The 19,149-nt window shown below is 41.8% G+C and overlaps 1 protein-coding gene across 1 annotated transcript in view; it reads left to right on the top strand.

Moving 5' to 3' along the window:
* The window catches only part of KCTD16 (potassium channel tetramerization domain containing 16), a 247,417-nt gene extending 228,595 nt beyond the window's left edge, over positions 1–18,822 (top strand). The window contains exon 2 of the mRNA XM_039236208.1: positions 18,368–18,822. Within this exon, the coding sequence (XP_039092139.1) occupies positions 18,368–18,822 (455 nt within the window). The remainder of the gene's footprint in view (positions 1–18,367) is intronic.
* The last annotated feature ends 327 nt before the right edge of the window (positions 18,823–19,149 follow it).

Below are 19,149 nucleotides of genomic sequence, written 5' to 3' on the forward strand. Positions count from 1 at the left end.
TCAACCCTTTACAGGAATTAATTTCTCTAAGGTCTCAGAGGTGGCCTCCTTTGACTCCAATGTGACCTCCTGGAAGTGCTTTTAGTGTAACCTTGAGCCCAGCCACACTCAGTAAATTTAGCCATTGGGGATGAGACATGCTTTGGGATCAAGGAGGATTGACTCTCAGATTTCTTTCAGTGACAAAATTGACCTACATTGTTCTAACTAGGATTCTAGCCATGATGGAGAAATCACGAGTGAATGAATAGACCCCAGTCCACATACATACATATGTCAACACTGTGGTTATCTTAAATCTTTACACTATCCATTATTTTGCTACCGAACTTAAAATTCACGAAGTTTCTCATGAAAATATACTTTTTTAATTTTGGTAGTGAAGTTAAAATATCTTTGTTAAAAAAAAAACTGAAGCTTAAAAAATCACCCATATCTGGAGTACCTGGGTGGCTCAGTTAGTTGGGCATCAGACTTTGGCTCAGGTCCTATCTCTCAGTTCATGTGTTCGAGCCCCGCGTCGGGCTCTGTGCTGACAGCTCGGAGCCTGGAGCCTGCTTCGGATTCTGTGTGTGTGTGTGTCTCTCTCTCTCTGCCCCTCCTCCACTCTCTCTGTGTCTCTCAAAACTCAATAAAAATGTTTAAAATTTTTTTTAAGTCACCCATATCTTTATTAAAATTAAAGCATTCATAGAACCAGAAGTATCCTCTTCAACTTTGTTTCTTTGTTTTTGTCACATGGACAGAGTAAATCAATATTATGGTTTCTAGGAAACTTGTTATTATTAATACTGTTCTTTCATCTGCCCCTGATAATATCTAGTAAATGTTGATTCTTCTCTCAGCCAACTTTTTAAGGAGTTTAAGGAGTTTTTAAGGCCCACTGTGAATGGGCTACATATCTGTAATTCTATAAATATCAAATCTGGAAATATTTTCTCATAGAAGTAATGTTAAAGTTTGTGGTTGGGCCCAAGTTGTTACCAGAAGCTTCTTAAAAATCATTACAGTATCTGTGGGAAGTATTGGTATTCCATATGTAAAGATGCCTCATTGATAACTCACTTTTGAGAAGGGAGCACCTTCTATCATTCTCTCTTTGTTACCCTAGCCGTGAGGGCTCCCCTTTTCTCCTTACCAGGGGTTTGTTTGCATGAGTCAGGGGCATGTCACTTTTCTGGGTTAGTCCGCATTGTGATTCCTTTTAAGAAACCATCACACCTAAGCTTCATGGTCTTGATGGAGAGATGTTCTTGGTGACAAGTAGACAAACAAACAAAGACCAGAAGTTACCAAACGTGTGGAGTCCATCCAGGAGGGGATCATACTGCCCTTAGTGCTGATCATAGATCCCAACACTAAACTGGCACATTGGGGGTTTACCACCTTGTGAAGTTACCACAACACTTTGAACTCTCTGCTTCAGATTTCCTCCTTTTTCTTTTCACATGTCTGAGGTAAGGTGGACTGTGTGCTCTAGTCAGGTGGTGATCCTTTTCACACCTGGGTGTCTGCGTCAGTGCTGATGGTGAGCTGTTCTCGTGCTCTTCCCTCGTTGTTCTGGGCAAATGTGACCTCTAATAACAATGTCCGCTTGGGGCTCCGTTACTCCGTGTAAGGCACATTTAGTGCCCAGTTCCCCTCCGTGTTGTTTGGGAGCACCCTTACATGGCAGGCAGTGGGGACTTGTGAGCGTATTTCTCAAGCAAACTTTGAAAGTGTTGGCTATTTCCGGGGCGCCTGCATGTCTCAGTAGGTTAAGCCAACTTCGACTCAGGTCATGATCTCTCACATTTCATGAGTTCCAGCCCCGCCTCAGGCTCTGTGCTGACAGCTCAGGGCCTGGAGCCTGCTTTCCATTCTGTGTCTCCCTCTCTCTCTACCCCTCCCCCACTTGCGCTCTGTCTCTCTCTCAAAAGTAAATTTAAAAAAATTTTTTTTAAATTAAAAAAAAAGAAAATGTTGGATATTTCTTTTGTTGCAGCAATATGGAATACATCATTCTGAGAAAGGTGCACACAGATCTTTGTTTATCCTTGCTAAGGACACTAGGTAAAAGTTACTATTTCATTGCCATTTCCCCCCCAAAAAGGGAAATATCATTAAATACCTGGTGACTCCTCTGGGGAAATTTAGAGCTGTAAAAGGCTCCTCAGACCCATGTTTCCCAGAACGGGAATATGGTGATGGAGATATAATGGGCAAAGCCAGTGCCTTGCACTAATTCACTCTGTGGATATTTCTGCATTAGTGTCTACCATGTGCTGATATTCTTTTAGGCAGTGAGGCTTCAGTAATAGATAAGATATTAAAATCCCTTGATCTCATGAAGCTTACGTTTCTAAAGCATCAACTAAGCGAAGTTTAGTGTTTTGGAAGGCCCCAAGAGGTCACAGCTCCCTGCTATTTGGAGCTGTCCTACCCCCAGCTTTTCCCTGTGAGGTGTAGCAGATCCTTCCTCCCCTCCTGCAGGCTGGCACCATTGAGGAGTGTGCACACCTCTGAGTCTGGAGGGGATGAGGCAGAGGCAAGTATGGAGTCACCCCTCACCTTGTCCTTCTGTGTGACTTTTTCCCTTCCAAAGTGTGAGACTCCTCCTTGTTTAGCCAGAATCTGTTTTTGGACTTAATGAGTTACTCACAGTGGTACCACAGCACTGTTTGACAAGAGGGAGATACATTCAGTTTCTGCAACAGTACCTAGTTTTACTGGATGTTAGAGCATCCTCTTAGTGGCAGATAAAATGGAGACCAAGAGAGGGAAGAGACAGAGAATAAATGAGTTTGGTGTGGGACCTGGGGGCCATCCCCAGCTACTGTGATCTCTCTGGCTAAGCAGGGTTGATTGAACCAAGTGGTATGATGGAGAGAGGTGGATCAGGAGAATGGTTGCCCCTGATGCTTTAGTTGGAGAGCAAGGGACTATAGTAGTCTGAAAGGTAAGTAGCAATGTGAAGGAAGGAGGAGGAATATTTCTAGGCAGGACTAGCAGTGTTCAAAGAGAGCAAACACTGAAGTGGAGGCTTTCACAGTCTGTGATTTTTAAGAAAGGGACTTACATAAATTGGGAGTGAAAAAGTCGAGAATACCTGATACACCTGATACACGTACGGTTCTCCTGGGACTGTTGTCTTGGTGCCCTGGGTCCGTGCCTTCTTCTCCTGCCACAGCAACACAGGAGGGAAACTTGTGCCTAGTGTTAATGTGTTTAAATATGCTAAAAATGTCAACTTGATTCAAAGATGAACTGCAGGCCATTGCCATGTATCATGCCACACCATTTCAAATTCTATCAGGCTTACAACATCTTCTGCCCGTAGCAATACATACATAGCACGCATGTCATCTTCAAATAATAGGAACATGATTGTGATTTTGGAATTTAATCTCTTTTCTCTAGGTATATCTAAAAAGGCACGGACAATTCTTTATATATATTCACTAATTCAAATTCCTTACATATTTTCATTATTTTAAATTCTTTATCTATTTCCTTCACACACTGGGATTTTGAAGAATAGGGATAGCGTGAGAGTAATGGAATAGCATGAGAGTAACACACTGCTTTTTGACTTTTAATGCTGACATTTTAGCTTAAAAGAAAAAATCTACATGTTTTTAACTAAAATTAATTACAACTGAACACACGACCTGTCTCTCAACTCAGTATGTACTTATTTTTCTCTCTCTGACTTGCTCTGTCACTTTGTTCCTCTCCATTCATCCCCTCTCCCTACACACACATACACGAACACACACATGCACATTAGGGGTATATTCCCGTGTGATTTCACTATCAAACTTCTGCCCCTTTTCCATTCCATTGAGGAAGGAAATTTGCCATGGTTTCAGGTTTACCCTTCATTTTCCTTAATGCATGATTCAGTGATTTTTAACTGGGGAATGTATTTTTGACTGATAACATTTTTATCTGGGTAGATCTAGGCTTTGGAATGGATGTTGGCAATGGCGTCTTTGAGACTACGCCACATCTCTTTTTTCCTGGTTGATACAAAAACAAACAAGAAAATCAACCTCTTGCAATGGCTGTAAAGATGAATATTTGAAAAGATCGGCTCTTGAAAATTATTTTTCCCTCAGCGTTCTCTTACACCTTATGCTATACAAACTGTTTTTATTCGTAAGTAGTCTCTAAAGATCTGAGAGGAGAAGAGAGAATTTTTCTGAATAAAATACGCATAAAGCTATAGATGAACAGTGAAGTTGAAGCTCCAAGTGACGTCATTGAGGAAACAAGTGAAAGCTGTGCTCACATGCAGTATGGACTTGTGACGGAGAGGGGATAATCACTTGACTGTATGTGTTTAAATGTAATGAATATTTAATGAATCTGTGGTCAGCCTCATTGATTAAAAGGCGTTTCATTTATTTGCTCACTCATGTGACTAGAGTGAGGTGGCCCTTGTAAGCCAAATACTTTGCTCTGCTGTGGGCATAGAAGATGAACAAGTATGGTCCTTTGTGAGCTGAGGGGCCTAGAGTTTGTTGGAGGGTCTGCTCACAGAGCACATTACAGTGGTGTAGGTGCAAGAGAGATGAGGGGAGGGGCAGAAGACGGGTCAGTAACTTGACCTCTAGGGCCATGGTGGTTGGATATGGTGGAAATCAGAAGACTTTCTGGAGAATGTACAACTAAGCTGACTCTTCCAATGAGTTATCCAGGCAAATGGAAGAGGGGGCAGGCAAGGTATTTTAGGCAGAAGAGGCAATGAGTTGTCAATGAGGCCAAAAAAACCTAACGTACAAACACTAAGCCGTAAATGTGGGCAGGACAGGAGACTCAAATAAGGAGAGACTCAAGTACCAGGTCAAGAATCTCCTCCATCCTGCTCAGGAGAATAGTCTGGTGTCAGTGAGACTGAACTGAAGACTGATATCAAGGATGATAATAATACCAAAGATACAAACTTGACCTCAAATTTATACGTCGTGATATTATTACAATTTTGCAAAACATATTCATGCAAATTCTCATTTGATAGAACCTAGCAAGTATAAGTGGGGTAATAATACTATCTAAATTAAGAATGAGAAAAATATAGGGATTTCAGGAATTTGGCCAAGGTCATGTAATTTGTTGGTACCAGATCAGTGCCTAGGAGACGAGTCTTATACACAGTACACCACCTGCCTGTGTAATGGAGGTACCTTTACCCAAGGTCTTCACTATATCCTGAAAATCAGGCCAGCTGTCTTCTCACCCCTGGGGTTGTTCAGCTGAACTTCTTTCAGTAGAATAGGACATGGTCAAGGGTCAATCCCATTAATGGGGAAGGAAAGCTCATATGGTACATAAAATTCATCCCCTTTACATGAAAGAAACAGATAAGGCATCATCCATAATAATTAGTAATGATAGAGTGGTAGTTATTAATTGCTTATAATTAGTAATAATCTATTTTACTAATATATTATTTCTACTAATAATAATAACTGGTAACAACAATGACACCTGTATTTAGTTCAGTAGCCATGTAAATGTGCTTTGCATTTACTTCCCAACCCCATGGGGCAAGTACTGCGATCGCCCCTGTGTTACAGGTGAGCAGACTGAGATTTGGCACCTTGCACAAGTCACACAAGTTCTACGTAGAAGTGTGATTCATACTGAGATTTGTCTCACATCACATCCCAGGTTCTTCACCACCACGTGAAACTGCGTTTCTCTTGTACTCCCGCTTGATTTATACAGTACCTATACTGTACCATATGTGAATTGTGGGTATTTAATAAACCATATGGAGACTGCTTTCTCTGTTCCAAGAATTCTGCTGCAGAGGCTGTTCTTCTATAGATAAAGCAACCCTGCCCTAAAATGTTTACTAACTACTCCTTGATCCTGCTGTTAAAAAAAGAAAGAAGCCAAATGTCTTAGACCCTAATGCAATTTGGGTTACTGTTAGTTTACTAATCCAGCTTCATGGACCGGGCTGTAATGGAAATATAGTAGGAACTCTTTTTGTTGAATGAAAACCTAGTGTGCAAACCAAAGGAGTAATAGAAAGCTGAACGCATTGAAATCTGCTAATTTTCACTGGTTCTGAGTTTCAGGTTTGGCTCCTGTTTCTGAGAACCCAAAGGATACAGGGGTGTCTTCTTGCATTTCAATATGTTTGCAGCTATTTTCCCTCTGCCTGTTGCGGGGAACGCACAATCAGGTACTAAGATGTGACAAGATGATGGAAATGAGAAAGTAAAGATGGCAAATGGGAAGGAAGTAATTAACCAGAATGCATATTTATCATAGTCTGTCATTGTTTACAAACAATGTAATGATTCCTGATTGTAGAATTAAACTCCAGGCTCCCAGTTTGTGAAGTCAGTCAAATAACCCCAGCAGGTGCAGATCAGCTAAAGGACTAACTAAGTAAGTGTTCTGATGTACAGGCTAGATACAGTGAGAACATCTTTTGTCAAAAACGGATTGCTTGTGGAAGATTTTAATAATCATTGAATTCAGATGCCTTAGCCATTGGCACAAGTGTAACATGAGGGGGTATAACTGAATTTCTAAACAGAACAATTCTCTACTCTTATAGTCAGATTTGACAGATCATGTGCTTTCCTGAGCCTCACTTTCCTCATCTGTAAAGTGGGACTAAGGAAATGTATTACATAGAGTCCCTGCTCTCCATCTCTCCTCCTATAAGTAACTGTTATCTCTTGACTGGACTCTGGAATAGCCTCCTAACTGGCTTCCTATCTCTCTTCTTGCTCACTAATAATCCATGCTCTAGAGAACATCAAGAGTAAGCTTGTTGTAAACACAAGTGAAACTCATGTAATTCCTCTGTGAAAACCTTCCTCTTTAATGCCCTGGTATAAAACCCTAACTCCTGGTTATATCCTTTGAGGTCCTACTCAGCTTGGCCCCTGTCTGTCTCCCCATCCTCATTTTCTACACTTCCTTCTCTCTCACCACATTCAAGCCATGCAGGCTTTCTTTTTGTTTCTTGCAGATGCCCTCTTATTCCTACCTCTGGACCTTTGCACTTGATGTTCCTTTTGCCTGTAATAACTTCTACAGGATCTTCACAGGCTGGCTTCTTTCGGACATTGGGTCCCCGCTCAAATGTCACTTTTTTCTGGGGATGCCATCTGACCATTCCATCTATTGATTACAACCCTCTTACCCTCAGTCACTCCATCATATTATCCTATCTTATTTTCTTTGTAGCCCTTAACACTATCTGAAATTTTATGATCTTTTACTTGTTTAGTGTTCAGCTACTAAGTAAATCGCTGTGGCTGGCTGTAAACCCATTGCCTAGACAGTGTTCACCAGAGAGCCCTTAAAAATTAGTTGAGCACTGAGTGAAAAAATGTGAGAATCAAATGAGGTGTGATGAATGGAAATGGTTCTAGAATCTATTAAGTATTGTACAAATACTAGGTTTCATAATTTCTGATCTCCTGCTAAGTCATGACTCTTCTCAAATCATTATCAGAGTGGGCTGAGTATAACTTTCAGCCAGAAATGAACTTTCAAATGGGATCTTACTTTCTAGGAGCTCATAGTTCAGTGAAAGGCAAAATTAACACAAGAGTAAAATTGAATGTCTTATAAAAAATGTAAGATATCATATATTCATATTGTTGAGGATGGCTTTCGGTGTTACACCATGCTCCTCTATACAACCGTTTAGATGAAAGCATGCGACATAGAATTATTGAAACACAAATGTCTTCATGGAAATGGAGGAGAAGTGTGGGGGGAAGTGGAATTTGAAATAGTGTTTATGAGGTGAGAGAGCAGGGCTTATCAATTTTTTCTTCTGTAGGCCCATAAACATTCCTAGATTTAACTCATTATCTTTAATGAGTTAAACCCCCAACCGTTTCCTAATCCTGGCACCTGTTCATGTATCAGTTGACCTTTTGTATGTCTTATTTGGAAAAATATCTGTTTAGTTCCTCTGCCCACTTTTTAATCATTTTTTTGCTATTGAGTTTTATGAGCTCTTTATATATTTTGGATATTAACCTCTTATCAAATACATGATTTGCAAATACTTTCTCTCATTCCATAGGTTGCCTTTTCTTTAGTTGGTTGTTTATTTTACTTACAGAAGCTTCTTAGTGTGATATAGTCCCACTTAACTGTTTTTTGCTTTCTTTTACCCTTTGTGCTTTTGGTGTCCTATTAAAAAAATCATTACCAGGACCAGTTGTCAAGGCATTTTCCCCCCTATGTTTTCTTCTTGGAGTTTTATGGTTTCAGAGCTTATGTTTAAGTCTTTAATCCATCTGAGCGTATGCAATCCCTATCAAAATTCCAATTGCATTTTGTAGAGAAATAGAAAAATCCAGGCTTGCCTGGCTGGCTTAGTCAGTGAAGCATGTGACTCTTGATCTTGGATCACGAACTTGAGCCCCATGTTGGGTGCAGAGTTTACTTAAAAATAAATAAGCAAAAATTAAAATTAAAAGAGAAAATTCCTTAAATTTGTATAAACCACAAAAGACTCTGAATAGACAAAGCAGTCCTGAGAATGTTGACTAACATTTGACAAGGGAACCAATGAAGAAAGGACCGTTTCTTCAATAAATGGTACTAGGAAAAGTGGATGAGCAGAAAAATGAAATTAGACTCTTCTGGTTCTCTTTTTAAAAAGTTCTTTTGCAGCTATTTTCCAGATATTAACAATTAAGAGTGTGTTACTAGCGGAGCCACCTGGGTGGCTCAGTCAGTTAAGCATCTGACTCTTGCTTTCGACTCAGGTCATGGTCTCATGGTTCATGAGTTCAAGCCCCACATCAGGTTTCTGTGCTGACAGTGCGTGGAGCCTGCTTGGGGTTTTTTCTCTGCTCCTGCCCTTCTTGTACTTTCTCTCTTTTTCAAAATAAATAAATAAACTGAAAAAAGAAAGAATATGTTACTAGGCATCTAATCATCAATTAAGAAAAAATAATATATTTAATAACCAGAAACCAAGCAATGTAGAATTCAGATCTTTTTCAGCCTAACTCCCCTGGGGTGATCAGAGAGATATTTATTTTCCATTCCCTACTGTCTGGAAATTGTTAGTGCTTATTTATGTTGGCAGTACTCCTTTGCTTTCATTTATATTGGGTATACGTGTCAAACCACTTTAAAGACTGGTTTATATGCGTTAACCATGGAGGTAGTGGTGGGCTCCATGACTGAAGGATATTTCTCCCCATCAGGGAAGAGTGAGTTGGGCAATTTTATGAGGTTGTGTATTTGTGTGTAATAACTATGACTTAAGAGAAATAGGAAAATTATATATAAAGGTGTAACCATAAACTGTTATCACGGTACACAATTTACCCCCTTTCAGAAATTCTTGTTGCCCTTAAAGTCACTGCAGTCACACCAGAGCCAGGAGGAGGAGAACTTATCTAGTAATGCATTTGCTCTTCAGCAATGTTTTCCTACATATTATCAATCTATGCAATTAGGATCTGTTTTTTTGGTAAATAGCCCATAATGAGAATAGAAAGTAGAGATCTGGGTTAAGTGATATGAAGACGAACAAAAGCAGAAGAAACAAGAAATTACCTGTCAAGTTATCATTATTGAAATTACCTTTTAAATAGTTCACAACTGTAACTAACATCAACATTGCCAGTTTGGGTGTCAAAGTGATCAGTTATCTTTAAAAAAAAAAAAAAAACCATTGTTCTATGGCATTGAATATATTCTTCCTGGCCCCGTAGTCATGCTGCAGACAAATACCACTTAATTCTCACACTCCTACCAGAGAAGTGTTGTTATGTCTGACGTTCTCAGATGAGGAAACCACACCTCACCAGCCAAGTTGTGCTCTGTTCCTGTTACTCTGATTCTAAAGCCCAAGTTCTGAACCACAAGGTTTTAGTTATTGCCTGACTTGTTACGGAGATTCTGGGGTCAAACTGCCCAGGCCTGCATCACAGCTTGCTTCTTGCACTCTTTGGGTCAGCTGTTTAACAGCTCTTTGCCTCTCAGCGAGCTCTTCTGCAAAATGTGAGTCACAGTCAACCCTACCTCAAAGGGATGTTTTAGATCTCAGATGAGATTCTGCAAGGAAAGGACAGAACAACACTTGGAATGTAGTAACTGCTCAAGCTGACGTCGCTTATTATCATGACATGGTCGTGAATATGGGCCGTGGCCATATGAGAAAAGTCTTTGGGCAGAGCCGCCATTGTCCTATTTTGAAATCCTAATTAAAAGAAGAGTAATGAACCAGTGATCGCTAAGCACAGATAACATGTTCAGGGAGAGCTGCTAAATTCTGCACATCTTCTTATTCTCTTATCTAAAGATAACCTGGCAAAGATGAGGTGTTCTTTGCCTTTTACGAAAAGTGAAAAGGCAAGTCAGTTTTCTTCATTTCCTTTTACTCGGCTTCGTTTGGAACTCCCTGTGAATGGAAGATTTGTTTTTCAGAAAGGCAGTGTTTCTCAGGCTAACAGTGGAACAAGTAACAGTCTTGGAGTCAGATCGACCAAAAATCAAATCCTGCTTTCACCTTTTACTAGCTGTATGATTCATGGGCAAATTAGTCACATTTTGTGGAATTCAGTTTCCTTATCATGAAATAGGAATAGTATGTCTTTTCCTTAGAACATTGGTTCCCAGCTGGAGGTGATCTTGCCCCCCCTGAGGATGTTTGGTAATACTCAGACGTTTTCAGTTGCCTTGACTGAAGAAAGGAGGAGAGGGTAGTGGTAGAGACCAGGGGTGGCCTGCTGGTACACATCCTACAATGCACAGGACAGCCCCGGCAACAAAGAATTATTCAGCCCAAACGTCAGTAGTGGGAAACCCCACCTTTGAGTGTTGTTAGAATAAAATGTTTATAAAGCACTTAGCATTGCACGTGACATGAAATACATTCTTCATTTTCATTAATGCCATTTGCGAATTCCTAGGCTTCCTCCGTTGAGCCCAAGTATGGTGATAAACTGATTCTCACTGAGGTGTCCTACTTGTTCTTATACTGTGGGTACACGTGCTTTAAAACAAGGCCTTTGAGATGGTGATGCTAAGTGAATTCCTCTGATGGAATGTGTCTCCCTAGAAGCTAGGGAGATTTGGTCCCCCTGAGCCTTCTATTCAGGAGGTAGGAATTAGGTATTGCAATTCCTTGCCTCTCTTCACTGGTTTCAAGGATTCAATGAGATGGTGCAGACGAAGTGCCCTGTGTGTGGTTTCGGGTCCATGCAAACATAGGTCAGCATTCTCGTCAGGTAGAGGGGCCACTGATGCTGCCTTCTTCTCTCCCATTGCCTCTGTCTCTCTCTCATCACTAGGCATGTGAACATATGGCAGGAATCTGCTTTCTCCAGACCCTTCTGTGTTGTACTTATCTTGACTGTACTCAGCAGTGGGCTCTCCCTGTGTGCTCCCCCTACTCCCACGCCCCCTCCCCCACCACAGATGCAAGACGGTCCAGATCTGAACCCCTCTCCAGCTGGGTTTCACTTTGCCCACAGAGCTCCACATGTTCCTCATGGTGTCTCTGGCAAGGTTCTAGACAGGGCTCCACACTTGGCTGTGAGGCCCCTTTCTTTCTCCTCATTTTAAAACAGGGGTGCTCAGGGGCGCCTGGGTGGCTTAGTCGGTTAAGCGTCCGACTTTCACTTAGGTCATGATCTCGCGGTTCGTGGGTTTGAGCCCCGCGTCGGGCTCTGTGCTGACTGCCAGCTCAGAGCCTGGAGCCTGTTTCAGAGTCTGTGACTCCCTCTCCCTCTGACCCTCCCCTGCTCACACTGTCTCTCTCTCTCTCTCCTAGAAATAAATAAAAAAATTTAAAAAATAAAAAAATAAAACAGGGGTGCTAAGAGGCCTCTAAGGTCGTTTCCTGAGCTTCTGCATGGCCCTGCCCACAGTGAGCTGTGCACCATCATCCAGGCGGGCCTCCTCTTGGCCGCCTGTGCCTCTCCTGGTTAACCCGACTCCCTCTAGAGTAGTTTCAATGTGAGTTATAAATGTTTAAGACACCTCTTTTATTTTATCTGTGATTCTCATAAAATCCACAGGGTTCTCTAGCTCTTAAACAACTTCTCTGGGTTAATTAGGCTTTTTTTTCCTCTTCTACCAGGAGGATCGCTCCAAGTTTAGGTTTGCATTTGCCAATAAACCATAGACTGTCATGTTTTGATGTTTCCCCCTTTGAGGAGGTAAATATTGGTTGGTTGTTGAAAATTCATTAAGCAGTCTTAGTAACTATTATATCTTAATTAAGTGGCCAGAGGCGTTTTCCCTATGTTCAGTGCATGCTTCAAGGACTGCAGGCTGCGACCAGGGCACCTGTGTTGCATCTGAAGCCTGGGGGAGCGGGAAGAGGTGTGCCCACACAGCAGGAGGAGCGCCCACAATGCTTCTCCTCCTTTAGTCACCTTCAGTTCTTCCCAGTCAGCTCCGCGGCAGTGGGGGGCGGGTGGGGTGGAGAACTAGCATGTCTTACGTAAGTGTAATGATAAAATTCCTACGGATTTTCAAGTAGCTCAGGGAGTCAGTTACTTCTAAAAGTTACTGAAGTGCTGGAATCACTGGGGCTACTACCATGGCTTCAAGTCAACCCTTTGGGCATTTTCGAAATTTTAATATCTCTGATAGAAAACTCCTGTGATATTGAATATTGTGTCCAACAAGAAGAGGAGAGGCTTTGTATGAAGGAGATCTGGATCTGAATTGTTAACTTGCCACTTGTAACACTAATTAAAAGTTAAAAGTAATTTTTTTGAGAGAAGAGCACATTTTTTTTAATTTTTAAAAAATGTTTTTTTTTATTTTTGAGAGAGAGAGAGAGAGAGAGAGAGACAGAGTACAAGCAGGGGAGGGGCAGAGAGAGAGGGCCACATGGCCTCCTCGCATGCCTGGGTCTCACCTCCACAAAGTGGTCTTGCAAGCTTCCAGGTTCTAATGACTCCGTCTCTGATCTGTCTCCCCAGCCCTAAGTATGGGAGCTGCCTTCTGCAGTCACTGTATTTGTCTCTTCAGTGCTGTCTTTCTCCATCTTTTTCTCATTCCTCCAATACCTGTTTAGCCAATCCTTGTATTCAATTCTTCCTATTAAGATTACAGATGGCATGCCCATCTTCTTGACTGGCCCTGACTGATGCATGACTGATTTAACTGTCTGCTCTTACCCAAATTTGCCACCTCTTAATGAGGAGCCTCAGCTGGGCCCATCCAAGGCCAAATGTCCCTGAGCGGCAAAGGAAGCAAGAAAGGATGATTATCAAGCTTGAAAATGCATTTCTCTCAGAAGCTTGCACAGTCTGCCTATTCCCAGTCTTCTATGATGAAATATCTTTTCCAAGGTTAGCAGAATTATAAAAACATCAATTTGGCCATTATTGACTTTTCAGCCGGGATACCAAGAGAGTCTTTCAGCAGCCTCCATAAATTAAATCTGGCCACCTAGCTCCCAGACTGGCAGGCTCCTACATCATTGACAGGGAAGACAGGGGAAAGCAGTTTTCCCAGCTGTTGCTGTAAATGATGTGCATTGTGCTCACAGCCATTAGCAGGTGGAGAATTTGAAGTGTGGATAGATTGCAGAGCTCCCTCTTTTAAAAATGCATAAGCACTTTGTGAGTTTGCTAAGTCATGTTTCACTCGGCTTGGTTTGAATTTTTCATAGTGGAGAAATATTCTGTAGTCTTTCCTCTTTTATCCCTTCTTTATCAGTAAAGACTTCTGCCATTAGGGCTATAGTCGAAAGGGGCCATGTACAGTCGTACAGTTTGCTTGACTGGTCCTCAATTTTTTGCAAGTTGTAAAATGTCTGAAGATTTGAGCTTTAAGGACTCAGGGCAATTGAGGGTCCTGCTCCTTCCCATTTAATCCAAACTACAAATCACTCCCAGCTCTGGGTTTAAATTTATTTTATGTGTCTTCAAGTAAATTTTTATCTCAGAAGACTCATCCGTTTGTGAAATTCTAAGCACTGCACGGTAAAAGAGACTTCTTTCCCAAAGTCTCCCCTGGTTACGCACTATGTGCTGGAAACTGCATGTGCTTGCGGTCACTCTCCGCTGCCACACTAACAACAGACATTACTAAATGTCATCATCCATTTTCTTGATGAGCCGAGTTTAAGCGTTCGTGTCCTTCCTCACATGATGTTCCAGCCAGGCCTAACAGTGGGTTGTATAGCATACCTGTGGAAACCAACTAATCATATCTAACAGGCTCCTGATTTGTTTTGTTTATGTAGGTCGATGTCTGGCCTTTAGTAGAGCACTTAGGTACAAACGAATGGAATACTTACTGGGTGCTACAAACCATGAAACACCTTTACATTAATTGTCTCATTTTTTTAAAAACCTCTGTGAAGGAGATACTATCATTAGCGTTATTTTATTTTATTTTATTTTTATATAGAGAAGCAGCACTCACACATGTGCTCAAGCCTGGGAAAGGGAGAAAGGGAGAAGGAGAAAGAGAGAATCTTAAGCAGACTCTATGCCCAGCGTGGAGCCCAGTGCAGGGCTTGATCTTACAACCCTGGGATTCATGACTTGGGTTATGAAATCAAAACGTCAGACACTTAACTGCCTGAGCCAGCCAGGTGTCCCTCCCTTTATTTTTTAGATGAGGAAATTGAGGCTCATAGAGGTGATGTAATGTATACAAACTGACAAATTGTGGGGCTAATTCCAGAGCCTACAATCTCTGCCATGTTAGGATCCTGATGCAATTCAGCCTATGTGTCTGTGCTCATTCATTCATTTATCAAATGAATGAATTTTTACCAAACCTCTATTCTGTGCCAGGCACCACAAATGATAAGAATATCCAACAAATTCAGCAATGGTATATTTAAAAATAAAGTAGAGCTGTCGTGCTCTTTGACCATTAGCCAGTTAATAAGCCCCTCAAAAAACAGTAGCTTTTTTTTTAAGTATCAATAAATTAGACTCTTAGGATGACATGGTTTTCTCCCTATACCTGGCTAATCAGTTGTCCCTTACTCTCTCTTCAAATGGAGAGAATGGTTCCAGCCCCTAAAGAAACCTCAGCAGATTGGGAGCAAAAGTATGTTGTAATTTGAAGTACCAAAGTATTTATGAGATCATAATTGGCTCTAATTGGAGAGATTCTAGAACACCTTGGGTTAAGGAGATACTGACCTTTCACAGATCCTTCCACATCTGCTAGGGCTGCTGAACACCTGTCCCTGGAGATGATAAGGGCAGTGGCCAGCGCCCATACACATCACTTCTCTCTTCTGGTTGAAAACCTCTGCTCTGGTTACAATCTGGGGAAGGGGATAATCAGAGAGACAGTGTTCCCAAAACAAGAAACAAAGTGGCGGTTATCTTCTTACATTTGAGTATCTTTCACGTTTCATGATGACTCTTCACACAGTATCTCCAACTGGATTAATACCATCCCCTTCCTTGATTCCAACCTAATATATAGACTTCAGAAGCCTTCTTATGAATTATCTTGCCAAAAATGTTCAAACAAATGTTCTCATAAAATATTGAAACACGTGATAGTATAATGTGCTGCACTAAAATTAAATTGTTCAGTTTCCCTTTAATAGTGATAGTGCCTAGAAGAAGTGGAAAGTAATAATCCTCTTTTCCGGGTACCTGAAGAATCCCAGCTGACACTGGAATCCATGATCAGCCCAGTGGTTAGGGAGGATGCTACATCCGTCCCTGGTTCCTGGTTTGGACATGCAGTGACGGTTGTGTACATTTTCCCACATAGCGCTCAGTGCTCCCTCTCCTGATGGTGTGTGTGCTACTGAATTGACTTTTAGAAAAGCCCCAGGTTTCCCTCCAAGTCCACTGAAGGAAATGACTTTACCATGGGAGAGGAAACTCTTAGGGAGGACACAGGCTTGTGTCTACTGGTTCTACTGGTTCAGCAGGGTTTATGGCCAAAATATTTTGTCATCTCATAAGATAACGGGCAGGCTTATCTCAGCACACACGTCTTCTTTGTCTCCTATCTGTCTCCTCTTCGTCTCCTTTCTTTTTAAGATTTAGGTCAGTTTCTGAACTTTTCCCAAAAAGGATCAAACTGGATCAACTCTAGGTTGATATGATTACTTTTTTTTTGGCCCAGTGCATTCGAGCCATTTCTCCATCAAGTCGTATTAGCTTAGGGATGGCTGGTTTTGGAGAGGTAGAGGCAGATTCTGCCTTTGGAAGGAGAAAAATGATATCCTCAGAATCTGGGCCGGCAGACAAAACATTTTCAGTCACCATCTGGTACATGTTGAGCATTTTCCCTGTTGCATGGAAGATATTTATTGGTAATAGCCTGGGAGAAGTAGGACATTATTGCTGTGGTGATTCCTTTTGGCTAATTGGACTGTTGCATTTCATTTAATGGGTGTATAAATGCAATGATTACTCAGTCACATTTTTAAAAAGTGGTCTGAAAGAGTAGGTATACTTTAGAGATAATAGTGGAGTTGCAATTCACAGGCACTCTTTTTATTTTACTCCCTCTGAAAAATGTTTAAGATAAGTTGCTATAAATATTTAAATCATTTAGATGTGTAGATGACAGGCCTTTTACAAGAAGATAGGACATAACTTTCCAAATAGTTTCTTTTTCCATTTTAGGTTTCCTCTACTTTGACCATATTAGAAATGACACTAAAGTGGGATCTTATTATCATGTGATTCATTATTTATGAGGATAAGATACAGCACAACTCAAAACTGGGTCTCCTTTTAAACAAATAAAGATCCTACATTACCCTTGTCCTCAATATTAGCATCATAAAGGGGATTCATTTCCTTTTATTTTTTATGGCTTAAGTGTGATGACCTATATGAAATGCCCAGCAATAGAATGTATGGTGAGTAAATAGTATCAAGCTCATGACTTTAAGAAGACTGTTCAGAGTGTTTGGAGGATAGAAGGCTGAGAGCAGTGACTTATGTTTAGGAACTTGCTTTATGCCCTAATTGTAGATTTTCTAGTTCAGAGAGTTACCAACTGTATATCTGAAAAATGGGTCTGTATCCAAACAGCTGAATGCAATGCTTTGAGTCAAGACTGAGGGGAGTAGGGAGACAGGAACTCACGCTGGATTAAATATAATACAATGGATTGTGTAGCTTAAAAGCCTACTGACAGTAGCAGTTTCAGGTATGGGTCGATCCAGGACTTAAAAGTTACTGTTAGGATACAGTCTTTTATTGAGTTTCTACACTGTACGCTGAGCTATTTGCTGGGGTTACAACAATGGGCCCTTTCCTGTGCCCACTTCAGAGAGCTCATGGGGAATAGCTGAAATGCATAAAGTAAAAAAGAATTATAACAAAATGTGATATGTGCAGTAATAAGGCACTTAGAAATCAAAACCATAACTCAGAGAAAAAAGTGATAAATATTACTTAGGAGCAGAGAACAAGGACGTCAGAGAGAAGTTAAACCCTGAACAGTCAGGCAAATTGAAGAAAAATGATTAATTGGTTTGGTTATGGTATTTGGGAAACTTGCATTCAAATCTCAGCTCTGCCACTTGCAAAATGTACAAAGTAGGGCAAGTTTCTTAAATTTGAAAGGTCTGTCTTTGTTTCCTTGTATGGAAACCAGGAGTGGAGCTACTGAGCTTGTAGAATAATGCGGCTCCCATGAGTTGATGGGTGTGCAGAGTTTACATGGGGACTGGCACAATGTAAGCCCTCCTTAACTCATCACCTCTCGTACTTGATGCAACAACCTGGAGCTTTGGATCCGGGTTTAACGTCAGCCACAGTAAAATCAGGTAGCGTTTACTGAGGGTAAATGCCATGCCCTGCCTTAAGCATTTCACTTGACTTATTTTTTTAAAAATTTTTAGTTTATTTATCTTTGAGACAGAGACAGAGCATGAGTGGGGGAGGGGCAGAGAGAGAGGGAGACACAGAATCTGAAACAGGCTCCAGGCTCTGAGCTGGCTGTCAGCATAGAGCCCGATGCAGGGCTCGAACCCATGAACTGTGAGATCTGACGCTCAACTGACTGAGCCACCCAGGCGCCCCTCACTTGATTTATTTAAATCCTCCCTGCAACTCAAGGAAGCAGGAAAGTGATTGTCCTCACCTCCCCGGTGAGGAAACTGAAGCTTTGAGAACGTAAGGGGACTGCTAAGGTGGCAGGGTTAGTAAGTGGTATCATCTAGGCAGCTGGCCACATGCTCGTGGACTTAAGCATGATGCTCTCCTTCCTGGTGCACAGCAGGCCGCTAACTTCCTCCCTTGAGCAGCCTGGGCTTTGGGGTAGTCATGTCTCAGCCCGTCCTACATGGCCCTCCCCTTCTTCTTAAGCCAGGGTTGTGGACGCTTGTGTGCTGTGTGTGTTCAGATGCTGTGCTGCTTCTCCCGGCTGAGGTGGCTGGCATTAACCCCTTGGGTGCTGTGCTTCCTTGCAGGTGAGCCTTCCAGGTGGTCCACCTCACACTGCCACTGCTGCTGCAAGAGCGCCGGGGGCGACAAAGAGGGGGAGAGTGGCACATCTTGCAATGACCTCTCCACCTCCAGCTGCGACAGCCAGTCTGAGGCCAGCTCCCCCCAGGAGACGGTCATCTGTGGGCCCGTGACACGCCAGACCAACATCCAAACTCTGGACCGTCCCATCAAGAAGGGCCCTGTGCAGCTGATCCAGCAGTCAGAGATGCGGCGGAAAAGCGATCTGCTCCGGACTCTGACTTCAGGCTCCAGGGAGTCGAACATGAGTAGCAAAAAAAAAGCTGTTAAGGAAAAGCTCTCCATTGAGGAGGAGCTGGAGAAATGCATCCAGGATTTCCTAAAGATCAAAATCCCTGATCGGTTCCCCGAGAGAAAACATCCTTGGCAATCTGAACTTTTACGGAAGTATCATCTATAGGGGAGGGGCTGGGGGGGAGGGGGGAGAAGAAAAAAACCATGTCACCATTTGGAAACAAACCTCCTAAGGAAATTCACATTTGAAAAGAAAAGTAACAACTAACAATACGTTTGTGAGAACACAGTAGCCCATTGATACACTACTGCCTATTTACCTAGTTCACCTTAACATTTAAATCCACAGGGTAGATTTCTTTCAAGATGTGGAATTATAAGAAAATCTCTTTCTTGGTTCCTTGTTTGTTTGTTCGCTGGGTCCCGTGTGCTGAGTATCTTATGTATAAGGAGAGCCAGATACAGAAGAGTAGCTGAGAAGCCTTGGGAGTCC

The sequence above is a fragment of the Hyaena hyaena genome, unplaced genomic scaffold (genome assembly GCF_003009895.1).
Source record: "Hyaena hyaena isolate Hyena2069 unplaced genomic scaffold, ASM300989v1 scaffold_107, whole genome shotgun sequence".
Taxonomy (NCBI): domain Eukaryota; kingdom Metazoa; phylum Chordata; class Mammalia; order Carnivora; family Hyaenidae; genus Hyaena; species Hyaena hyaena.